At 33.3% G+C, this 12,949-nt stretch overlaps 1 protein-coding gene across 1 annotated transcript in view; it reads left to right on the top strand.

Moving 5' to 3' along the window:
* WDR27 (WD repeat domain 27) overlaps nt 1-12,949 on the top strand; it is a 119,321-nt gene that overhangs the window by 14,435 nt on the left and 91,937 nt on the right. Inside the window, exons 13-17 of the mRNA XM_084513690.1 lie at nt 1,457-1,535; nt 3,809-3,880; nt 5,065-5,168; nt 6,697-6,786; nt 12,555-12,676. Coding sequence (XP_084369816.1) covers nt 1,457-1,535; nt 3,809-3,880; nt 5,065-5,168; nt 6,697-6,786; nt 12,555-12,676 — 467 coding nt within the window. The remainder of the gene's footprint in view (nt 1-1,456; nt 1,536-3,808; nt 3,881-5,064; nt 5,169-6,696; nt 6,787-12,554; nt 12,677-12,949) is intronic.

Raw genomic sequence — 12,949 nt, forward strand, 5'->3', positions numbered from 1 at the left:
TATTCTTATGCTGACATTTCATATTCCACATATATATTTGTAGTGAATGGTAATATAGCATTTTTCTTCTTTTAAATATAATCCTCTGAGAACTTTGGGTTTTGAAATAGTTAAAATGTGTAGAAAGTTTACATTTTCCACAAGTATTTTCACAGTATGTAATATATTTTTATGTATAAAAAAATATGTATAAAAATATATTATATTTTATGTATAAAAATATATTATATTTTCTTTCTTATTTTTAATGACATGTTTTGATTAATTTTATCCTGAAGAGTCTTCTGTTAATACCTGTAAGTTTAGAAAGTTTTGCCTCAGGTTCCTGATATTTGACTAAAAACCAAACATCAGACTTCCAGTTGCTGTGGGAGCACATGTAGCTTCTTTGCTTAACAATAGCAAAACTAAGTCCAGAAAATACATAGAAAATATATCTTTTTCATCATCAACTTTTCTTTAGAAAAGATAGAATATTACCAGTAGCTGTAGATGTGTAGAATAGTCTATTTTGATTATATTGATTGTACTTCATGGACGTGCTAGAATGTCAAAGGTTATATTTTTAGTTTTGTTTGATATTTTGAGAATGCATCTACAATGTTTTAGCTAGAATTCCAGCCTGCTTCTGCAACCCAGCACTGATGCCAGTTTTACTCTCGTTGACATGTCTCATTCAGATAGCTTAGGTGCTGTAAGGAAATAAATCTCTTACGGCAAATGGTGTTGGAAGTTCCACAGGAAGGACCCTTTTTTGCCTCTTCACTACTTAGAAAGAGAGGTTTGCTGGTGGGAGTTGAAGGCGCATCTATCCGCGGCATAGGTGAATGTGCCCACAAGCTCACTGCCAATGCACCTGAAGTTTTCCCCTGGGAATATGAACAACTTTTCCCCTTTTACACCATTTATGTAATTAGTTTGTTTCTGCTGATAGGAAATGCTAATAATTTAGTTTTGGTTGGAGGCTGAGGCTTCTCAGAACAGCAGCATAACTGCAGCTTTTATTAATGACTTCCGAAGCCACATAAAAGAACAAACATTTATTTGTACCTGCCAGTCAGTTTATTAAAAGTCTTTGGATTTGTTCTATGTTACAAATATAGGGCGTGAATAGATTATAACTAGTGCTTATAAAATCTAAGCATAAATTAAGCAATTACAAAACAAATTTGTGAGTCGATGAAAAAAAATCCTCAGAACAGTATTTTTGTTAGTTCAAAGTTTAGAGAAGTTCCTACTTAATACTATTCGAGAAGGGATATTATTCAAAGGAACAGTTTATATTTCTTTCCTTTTCTCAATATTCACTATTTTACAATAATTGTTCATAAATATGCTTTGTAATATAAAGAGACATTAAAAATTGCTAGAGCAGAAGTTTAACTGTGCATCTAAAAACTTGTAAAAATATAATGTTAAGAAACACTTTAATGAATATTAAGTTACTTTACTATAGGTGTGAAAAGCACTGTGAAAGATCAGCCATTGGTTTTCCATTATAAAATTCAGTCATCAGGATATACAGCAGCACCACGGTGAGTAGATATGTTAGTATTTTAGCGGTTTTACTGGTGTATATTTTATCACATAATAGGTATGTGTAATCTCACCACTGTGAAATTAACAACCCATAAAAGGTAGATATTATATTAACAAACAAAATATTTTAAAAAATGTGTTGTAAAACCAACATTTTACAGCTTTTGATTGGTGTCTTGGAATGAAAATTTCTGTGTACGTTTGCACAGTGCCTGTTTCCAAGTACTATGTCACAACCTGCTTAGCTCTTTCCCTCATTCTACACATACAGAGTATTCTCATGTCAACATACAGAGAAGTACGTCTTTCATTTCATCTTAGCCATCTGTTGAGATGGGCTATGTTACAATTTTGTGAGTTGTATAACCTCTCCTTGCTGGTGTGGTATTGTCTTTGAAGAACTTTTTGGTAGTGGTTGTTTTTTAGGAGCCTCTAAAATCCCTTGTGAAACAGTTCTCTGAAAGTTGCTGTAACTTTGCCTATGTCCTTTGGATGCTTGCAAAGGTTTCTCTTGGGATGAACAGTTCACTCAGATGGAATGAGCAGTGTTGTGCTAGAGTTCCCCAGAGAAATGGAGATTTTATGTCTGTGTCTCAAAGCTCAAGGTGATCCTAGACAAGGCACTTCATTTTTGGTATGGATTATGCTGGACAGTACCATTCTTGCGTATTATAACTGTTATAGCATAAATATAATGGTGCAAGGTATTATATGAGAAATTATCCTTATTTTGGATTCAAGTGGGTGTTGGAACTGAGACATCAAGAATAGCATTTGCCTGTCAGCAGTAGACTTGAGTACGTTTTAAGTGGTCTGGGGAAAGAACCACTTAGGTTTACAATTTTAGCTACTGGGAGATCTGGTTTTATATTCTGAGAACAACTATTAGAGGCTGGGACCTCAAAATAAATTTAATGACTTTGAAATGATGGACCCATTTTTGCTGGGGTCCATGATTCCTGGATGTGTTGTGTGTGTTCCTGGTTCAGTGAATATACAGACTGTGTTGTCTTTTCTCTTCAGTTTCTCTAAACCTGAAAGCTTTAGGTAAGATAGGATGAACTTGAGCACTGGACTCTGTTAGTTCAGGAAAGATCTATTCACCTCATCCCTAATTTTGTGACATAGAATTTCCTTGTTTTATCAAACTCACCATTTAAGTGTTCATTGAGAACATGACTTGAAATGTTCCTTCATCAAAAAATCAGAGTCAGAGGAAACTAAATCTGGCTTAAAGGCTTCTATAAAATTGCACCCTCGTCTCTTGTGTCTTGTTTGTTTACTTGTCAGTTGAAATAGTTCTTGGTTGTGTGCCATCATCGTGATGATGCGTAGGAAAGTTAATTCATAACTTCATACCTTTCGTTTATCCCACCCACCAGAGTCGTCCCTGGGAAACATTCTGAGTTGCTTTCTAACAGGGTGTCAGACTTCCACCTTATCCCAAAAAATCACCTTTGTTGTTTCTCCAATCTTCAGACCTGTGAAATAGAAAGTAAGAAGTGTTAAAAGTGCAAGAGCTTCAGGATGGAGTGTCTTTCACTCTTCAGTGATCTGCACGCAGCGGCAGCTCTTGCAAAGAGCATGCTAAGAAATGTCTTAATTTTTGCTAAGTGTTGTGCTGCCACTACTGCGAGATTTAGCATGTCTGACAAGCTCGGTTTCCAGAGAGTCTGGACTCCATTCCATTTCTCAGGGAATGTAGCAGAGAAATCTGATAATTCTGCTGAAGTATAGGGAAAAACTGGCTAGGGAAAAGACCTTTGACACCTGTTTTTACCCATTTACTTTTTTTTTTTTTTTTTAATGATTATTATTATTATTTGTTGAAACTGGTGTTGCTATATGAAGAGTTGTGCTGCACTTGCTGGCTTTATGTTTTGTCAACTCAAAACTTACCTTCCCCTTTCAGTTGTTCCAGTTTTCTTTCAAAATCTGTACTAGGCATTCTCTCTCTTTTTTGAAACTCTTCTCATTTCTTCAGTCTGCAGAAAGAAATATCTGAGGACTTTATGAGAATGGATTTTGGCCTTCAGAATGCTTTATCCAAAAAGTAACTGACAGAAAGCAGAACTTATCTGTAAATTTGAGCATTAGATCGTTAAAGATACCTTTATCATTCGTTGTGCACATTATCTTACCGACTGACGTTAGTAGCAGGCATAAATAGTAAGAAGGAACTAGGGTTATATTTTGTTTGAAACAAACTGCTTTTCTTTCATGAAACATTTAATGTTTCATATAGGAGAGTCTCTGTTCTTTCTTGTAGAATGACCATGTTTTCTCCAAATACTAACCTGAAGAAAAATTATATATCAAAGCGGAAGACCAGTGTTGAATGGTAGGTAACCTAGCAACTGCATTAGAAGAAGAACAAATTAAAATGAGTTCTATCATAAATATTATTTGTAACTGCTACTCTCATGGGAACGCTTTAGTTAGTAGTATCAATAGAACTAAAATGCTTTGTAAATTTGCTACAGAATGGCTGTAACAAATGATTCACATGATCAGATTGACAATTAAAACTGATTAAGTCTTATGCAGAAAATCTACACATTTATTTTACTTGGATTTTTGTTGCTAGACAGTAAAATAGGTGTTAATTATGGTTGGAGGCAAAGTTCCAACAAGATCTTAACCTGCAGTTCTAGTCAGAAAAGCAATGGAATGTGCCAAGGTGAGACTTAATGATTTCCTATCATGTGCCTCATTCACTCCTAAAATCAAGTATAATCAAGCTCTGTTATTTAAACAGAGATTGCATAATGATATAGTTTGGCCAGTGGATTCATGATCACTGTGGATACAAAGAGCTAATATTTTTTTAGAGCTGGCACTTTTAGTTTGTATGGTACATTAAATGGGGATATTACACACATTTTTTTCTCTTTCCACCAAAATTCTACAAAATAGTCATTGTTCTTTGTAGTACAAACATAAAAATATTGATGAATGCAATTTTTCTTTTTCTTCTTAAACTCTTAAAAATTTAATAGATGGTGGCTGAGTTTTTATATTCCTTGCACACATAGGTAAGCCTTTAGATGAGCATTTCAGATGATTTTCAGTATTGGTTTGCATTATTTTGTGATGGATTAAGCTACTTAGCACTTACTGTTTTGTTTAATACATTGTTAAATAGATAAGTGTCACTCTTGCTTTTATATATACATGGACATTTTTTTTTCATATTGCTTACTGTCACAAGGTAGTTTGTGTTCTTAAAATAATTTCACTAGTTAATTATAAATCTTAAAAAGTTTGATTTTCTGTAAAATTCCATGTTAATTCTTGATTCTATGAATTTATAGCAGTTATAGAAGTATGACAATTTTTAATTTGTTCTGTCCCTTATCCTGGATTTAACATAAATTCAGGGAATATAACATAATATTCAGGGAATATTTACATAAAGATACTTACAATAACTCCCCAAATAACATTTAGTTCATAATTGAAATTACTACTGGTTTTAGGTATTTCAATATTTTTCCTCTCTTTCTCTCTTTCCCTTCTTTGAAGTACATGTAAAGAATATCCTTTGGAAAGTTCTCCTCCAATCAACTATGAGAGAGAGATATCTGTTACTTGTAAACCAACCCCAATCTCTTGCATTCAGTATTCCGGTATGTATAGGTGTTATAAAAGGTACTCTTGCTTCCTTGTGCAGACAGAAAAACAAAATTTGTGTGATGTGGTTTATTAAGGCCATGGATTTGCTAGGCAAATTCCCAGAAAACTCTGGCATCTACTGTCTGGTCATAATTTTTTAACTTGCAAATGCATGCAAGCTGCTCACATGTATGCAAAAGGATTGTAATTCCTCTCTGACTTACATCTTGTTTGCTTTTGGACTTGTTCTATCACTTTTCCATTACAACTTGAAAATTAGTAGTCTAATACATTCTTTCATTACGGAAGTTTATCTTCTGAGACATTTCTTTAGTGTTGTTAGAGTGTATTAGAGGCTGCAATTCTTTTTAAAAATAATCAGAATACTTCTATTTTTTATGTAAAAAATATTCAATTTTTATATATAAACATGCTAAAAAAGAATTGTTGAATATAATCCAAAGAAGAGTATTTTTCTTAACTGCTTTTGAGAAGTGTGTCTTGTCATAGGTTTAGTCATTTCCAATCCATATAAATAATACTATACAAAAATAACTTCCTAGTTCAGCAATCAAATGTATCACCAAGTATATAAATATATCAATCTACACTCTGCAAACCACAATGCATACAAAGTATTTAAAAATGTGTATCTTTATAAATATTTTGGGGACAAGAACAATTTTAATCTTCAAGAAATAAAAGCAAACCAGATGCAATCAGTAACTTCTAAAACATACTTCAGCCCTAAGTGTTCCCTAAAGACCTGGAAGAAATTATTTTTATGGATCATGAAGGAAATCAGTTGCAGAGAGATCTTTTGTAGGAATGCTCCATGATCTTAGAATTAAAGGCTCCTTTTTAGGAAAACAATATAAATAAGTAAATAAATAAACCAACCAACCAAACAAACAAAAACAACAATCAAAAAACCAACACTATAGTTTTGGTAATACATTTTAAGGAAATACGCTTTTACTTAATCTGAGTAGGGAACATTTTTGCATAACAGGGTTTAACAAAATCTTTTTTTTTTTTTTTTTTTTTTTTGAGTAAAAAAAGAAACATATGATTGTAAGATGTGTTCTGTTATTGTTATAGGTCTTTAAAATATGTTATATTGTCTTTAAAAAGTTATTGAGAGTGACTAATATGTGCTTTTTTAATACATATAAAAAGGTGACATAACTTCTAATATGAAGATACAGAAAAATGAGTGTAAGTCAGAAAATAGATTTATATGACTGCGAAAAATTTATGCACTGAAAACGTTTAGTACTTTTCTTTTGGTAAAAAGTGAATTTCTGCCATGTGATGAATACCTATTGTGTGAATGTCAGGAACAAAATAAATTAATATGTGTACAAATTCCTACCAAATTCTGCAGTGTGAGTTTATTACATTCATACAAAAAATGTTTTAAATGTGAAATGAATACCTAGTGTGTGTTTTGTTGTAGTGGCATGTGATTTTTATGAATGAAAGAACAGCACATTATATCCTTGTTGCTTTCAAACTTAAATCATCAGAATCTCTTTATAGGGGATGGAGAGCAGCTGGCTTGTGGGCTGGTTGACAAGACTATACTGATATTCGATGCCAATCTCACCGATACGTGTAATGTTTTTTCAGGTAAACTTATGAATTACATAATTAAAAGGATAGTATACAATTGTGTTTAACCTAAAGTGGTGTATTAATTAAAAAATTCTACTTACATTACCCTGAGAAGAATGGGGGTGGGAGATGCTTCTGATTCAGGAAGCATAAATTATTTCTCTGACTGGTTAATTTTGCTCTAGAATTGAACTGCCCACCAGTTTTTCAAATTTCTCAGTTTTCTGGGAGGTAAATAGTAGCAATGTATCACAGTATATATTACAATCTGCAATGTGTGGGTGTTGTATGGATGTGTATTACAATAGTTAAGTAGAAATAGGAAAAGCAATATATTGCAATAATAAAAATATTGTGTATACTGCAGTAATATATTCTAATAGATTATTAGCCAAAAAATGACTGATGATTTGGCAAATTATGTGATTGGTGTGAAACTACGTACTTCTAAATTTGAACTATTTGAAATAGGAGGAACTGTTCCTATGGAGAAACCCGTGCCTGTAAATTGTATGTGTGCATACATTTGTGCATTACTTTACATTGTAAAATTAGCCTTTAAGAGTTCTAAATTTCTATAGGCAAATTTTTTATAGCAGTAAATGTTATGACTAAAATTCATAGAGCAAGACTGACTTTGTGGAAGGTCATAATGGAAAATGCCTGCTGTTTACTAGTAGGCCTTATCTAGAATAAAAGCAGACTATTTTCAGTATTTTTAACAATTTTCAAAAATTATTTCTAAGTAAAAACCTTTGTTTGTTTGTTTTTTGAGTACCTTTAATTGTATTTTGTGGAAGAATCTGTGGAAAAAAACCAACACTGTCCATGGAAAAATTACAAAATATGAATATTGATGCTCAGTCATAGTATGAAGTGTGTTTAAAAATAGGAACTATTAAGAAGATTGACATTATTGATATCCTTGAAACAAATTGATAATACTTTTTTTAAACTGGCATCTGCCATATTTTAGGACTCTTCTGTATGAAATAGTAATATTTCATAGGCTGTGGTGTTAACAGACTTCTTAAGCCAGCTAGGCTTGGAAAGTTATCTTTGGTTTCCTATTAAATACATCTATGAATTCATCACATAAGAAATTGATGAAACCACACTATTTGGCTTTTCCCAGATCATGGTTTTCAAACACAAGGAATAATATTTATTGAGACAAACACAAGATATTTTTGTTAATTGAAATCAAACCCTTGGCAAAGCCCAAACTGCCAGCAGCAAAAACAGAATCATGGAGCATCTTGCATGTAGACTTTAATTTTTTTTCTGCTTTTAGTCTGCTTTTTTTAATGCTTCTGCTTTTTTTAATCTCTCTTTAATTCACAGACTTCAGTACTGTTATTATTAAAATGTGCCCAGTTGGGTGTGCTTTGAATTTTGATTTTTCTTACTTAACAAGACAACATGTTTTCCCCAGAGTAAGTGTAGCGCTGAAGTGTTATGCCTAAATATTCCCAGGGAGATCAAGATCATACCTGCTTAACTTCTCTTCTACTTGGGATCATTTAAAACAAAACAAAACAAAATACGTTAATAATGAAAGGCTTTGTCTTTCTATAAAATAAAACCTCAAGACACTGTTCCTGGATTCAGTTTGTGACTTGCACAATGAATTTACTCAAATTAATTGGTGTTACATGAAGAAAAACATTTATTTAACTTTATAGATTTATAGGGGGGGAGGGGGGGAGGGGAAGAGAAAAAAAGACCAAAAAGACCTTATTGCCCTGCCCATAAGGTGTATATTCAACTATTACCTCACACAAAGAGGAAATCATCACTAACGCTGCCTCCATTAGTGGCCACAGTGCAGATCATGTCAGCCATTCCAAGGTATATGTGATATGGAGATTATGTGATATGGAGATTATGTGCTACAGAAAGTGACAGTCATTAAGGTGTTACGTACAAGTTCTTTGTCTTGTTTTGCAAAGAAAAAAAAATATATATCGATAAACTGTTCTACTGACAACTGGCTTTGTGCTGTTAATTTCCTTAGTTTTTGCTAGCTGCTATTTAATTTCTTTCATTGATATCTTTAATTTTCTGTTCTCCATTCTCTTTTCTGATAAACTACTGAAAAGAAGTGCCATCCACATTACACTTCCGGGAGCATAAGAACGCAACCTGTGTGCACAGTTCTTTTCAAAACCAGTGTAAACTGAGACACTACTGTAGAGAGAAGGAATTTCAGACCATCAGTTACTTGTTTATTTCATTCATGTAGTTCTGCACAGTTTAGATTATCATGAAATCTTCTACTTTATCTTCTTCTTTAAGTACCACTTTAAATATATCTACATTAAAAATCCTTGTTTGGAAGTTTATATATATATATAAATTTATTAATAAATTATTTATTATATATATTATATAAATTTATTTATAAATTATTTATATTATATTCTTTTTTCTGTAAAAACTTTGAATTACTCCTACTCAGTTGCACTCAATGGCAATTTAAATCTTGCTTTCTGATTGAGAAATGAAAATGAAAAGTATTTTATTAAACAAACAAACAAACAAACAAAAACAAGGCAGTAATAAACCTGAATATTGCTGATAGTTGAAAACACTTTTATAATGCTCCATCAGTGAAGAGTGGTGTAACAGCAGCAGTTTTACTTTAAGCCTAATCTATTCAGTTTTGTTCCCTGAAGTGCTCAGTTACAGTTTTAAGTGTCTCTGCATTCCTCTTAGTGTTGGCTCTTCAGGTGTCTGTGTCCTATTGTGAAGTGCAGGTGATGTTGGCCAGCTTTAAAAGGGTTACAGCCAGCACGGCCCTTTTGAAGAACTCTTTTTACAAAACCAGCTGCTGTCCTTCTCAATGTGTTTCAAGATTGGGGAACCCTGAGTAAAGCCTGTTTTGAAGCTTACTGGCTTCTTGCAAGCCAGCTGGCATCATCTTCCCATTGCTTTGGGATTGGGGGACCTAGAGTGAAGAAATTCTTAAGCTTTTTACACAGCCTTTCCTATTTTCCAAACCTCAGATTTTCCTAAAGTTTCTCATGTTCCTCACCACTTTGGAAAACTGTTTTGTATATTTTAGTCAGTATTATCCCCTCCTTCCCCCCCCCCCCCTTTTTTTTTTTTTTCATGCAGATAATTTAAGGCTTCCAAATGAGTTTACAAAACCAAAGCCTCCAAATAAACTTTTACTTTAAGGGAAAAAATAAGTACAGTACTTACATATATACTTACTTACCCAGTACTCATGCAGTTTTCTGGTGAAAGTTTTATGGTTTTGGTAATTGAGAATTAAATTATCTTGTTTATAAACCTTTCTGTAGCTATATGTTACCATAGAAGATTTGAATTGCTGAGGTAAATCGATTAGCTCTCCTGTAATTTAAAATGAAAATATTTCATATATATCTTCCATTGGCTAAAGAGAAAATGTGCACAAGAGGGCAGCATAAGAACTTCGAATGTTTTAAGTTTAGATGAGATTTTTTTTAGACTTCATCTGGACAAATTAGGAGCATAGTATGGGCCAAAGTTTTTTAATTTAGTTTGGATATATGTTCTTCTTTTCTGATCTTTTTGATCAGTGTCAATATAATTTTAGAAGCAATTAACAATTTTACCTTTTGGATGATGTCTGTGACTTTTGAAGTTCTTTCTTTGTAAGTTCCTGATCTTGTTTTTAACTTTGTGACACCAAAATGGTAAAGTCTGATTCTTGCCAGGTCTTTTTCCTGTTATAGAGAAACTATAATACTTTAAGCCATAATTTTTGAACAGGTTATTAGTTTTTATTTAACTAATGAGCTAGTCCTGTTGAAGCTGCTGTAGTAACCCTTGCATTGTGTTTTTCCAAAAACAGCTAGCTCAGTAATAAAAACCTAATGAATAAAACAAAATATTGCAGCTTTTTGCAAGGTCTTAAGTGGCCTCCAGATTATATCTAATACATATTCTGTCTAACATCAAATTTGATTACCATCTAATACTCAGATTTTTTCTGTTGGCTAATACTGTAACTTTTTCCTTAAAACTGAATTTCAAGAATGTTTCTTGAAAATATTCCCCCAATGACTTTGAAAAATGAGAATGAGTGTTGTTTGTGGATAAGTTAGATTGCTGATTCTTTTATAACTGCTGATATTTCTTGCTTAAAAACACTGAACTTTGAAGTTAGTATCAGTTGCCTGTGCCTGAGACTTCTAGAATATGTATTTATTTGCCATAGCCATGGTGAGTTTCTGTACTTTTTTGGGAATCCTTCTGGGACTCACTAGCTTTGCCTTTCTGACTTTCTCCTTGTAAATCATCATCCCACTGATTACATTGTTTTCCTTTGCAATATCTGGTTGTTTGCAGCTCTGAAAAATCAGTCGCTAAGCACAGGAAGTTTAGCCTTCCAAATAAGGTTCATATGAAGCCTGACTCAGATCCTGAAGCCCTTTGATGCTAGAGTAAACTTCCTGGGATCCATGAATTTACTTTGGGCTGAACCTTTCCAAAGAAGTGCATTTTTTGCAGACCCATGATAAAAAAATTAACCAGGCATTACAAGGTCCGGGCTGCTGAATTCAGTTTTGCTGGTCTTCCAAATCTCTGTTATTAGGACTGTGCAGAGTCAAAGCAATCTGGGATGAAGCAATTAGGTTAACTTATCAGTCAGAGCAAAATAATACATGATCATCAATATTGCGGACTAAATACTGTTCTTCAGGCCTCTCCATGAACCAAATACGGGCTAGCAGGCAGGCGCAAAAAGCTGTAGTCTTATATGAAAATCATCCTGTTTGCCGTTTGGCCATTGCAGCAGATCATAGGGCTCTGGACCTTGACCATCCTAGCTACATTTTGAAATATTTGGTAGCGATGTTGTCGTTGATAGTTGTTTCATTCACTCTGTCAACAAGAGGATGAAACCAAATGAAACTATTCTCTTAACATCCTTGTCTGGGTAGTCTCTTTCAGACTGGCATTTAGGTCTCTGTGAATAAAAAGAAAGCTTTTCCAGACATTAGGAATACTGATTAGAAGTATTACAGGTTGATGGTCAAGCTTCTGTTTTCCATGGAAGGGTCCATTCCCCCCCCCATTATGGAGTAATTGTAATCCAATTCAGGGCTAATATAACTCTGAGACAGTCAATATTTAATGAAAAAGAAAAGTACAACAATTGTAGCAGAAAGGCTCACTATTAATGACAGCAGCCTTATAACCACTAAGCGCTTCTTATTCAGTCTGGTGTGGGGATAAAATTTATTAATATCACTGTGGCAGCAAAGATCTGTAAATATGTTTTTGTTGCTAACTCATAAGTATGTTTCTTTGCTCTGTATTTGTCTAGCACCATGTTGTAGTTCTAGCTGAGTCAAATCTGAATTACAGGAAGCTGAAGAAAATTTAGCTACTAGTTTGTATTCTTTTAAAATGTTAATGTCTTTAAAATTTAAATGTTTTTTTATGTTATAAAGCTTTCATAAAAGCCCCCTTATAGCAATGGAGGCAATATCTTACAAATGAGTATGAGATTTCAGGTAGAATATCTTGATATTTCTCTGATCTTATTTCATTTAGTGAACTTTGATTATTAATAAGAGATACTTTTTTCCATATATTTTGATGGAATAAAAAAACAATCAATGAGTGGTTTACTGTTACTAGCTTTAATTCAGCCATTTGAAGCCTGTATTTAAAACGAATTTTAATATTGTGTATAACTATATTGAAACAATATGATTAACTCTGGAGAAATGTATAAATGCAAGAAATGGGCTTTATGATATTTTCATTATTATTTTTATTAGGTCATGATGGTGCAGTTAACTCTATTGGCTGGAGTCATGACAAGAAGCGGTTAGTTTCTGCATCAGAAGACAGAACCGTAAGGGTCTGGTCAGTCTGCAAGAATGAACCTGCCCTAATTCTGGTAACTAGAAACTCCTGTTAGGTTAGTTCAGAGGACACTATTTTGCACTTTCATCTACTTGTAATGGTTCTGTAGAAAGAACATATGGCCTGATTTTCAGAGCTACTGACTGGTTGTCATTCCAACTGATACTACGATCCAGGTGGACTCCCTTGACTTCAAATTAGGCTTTCATCATGACAATTTGTGAAAAAAGCCTGGTAGCCAAGTCTAGTAGGTATGTCAGGAAGTTTTGGTTTTAATGTCTGCTATGTGTTTTCTATTTGCGTTGGC

Source organism: Aythya ferina, assembly GCF_964211825.1.
Source record: "Aythya ferina genome assembly, chromosome: 3".
NCBI classification, from domain to species: Eukaryota; Metazoa; Chordata; class Aves; order Anseriformes; family Anatidae; genus Aythya; species Aythya ferina.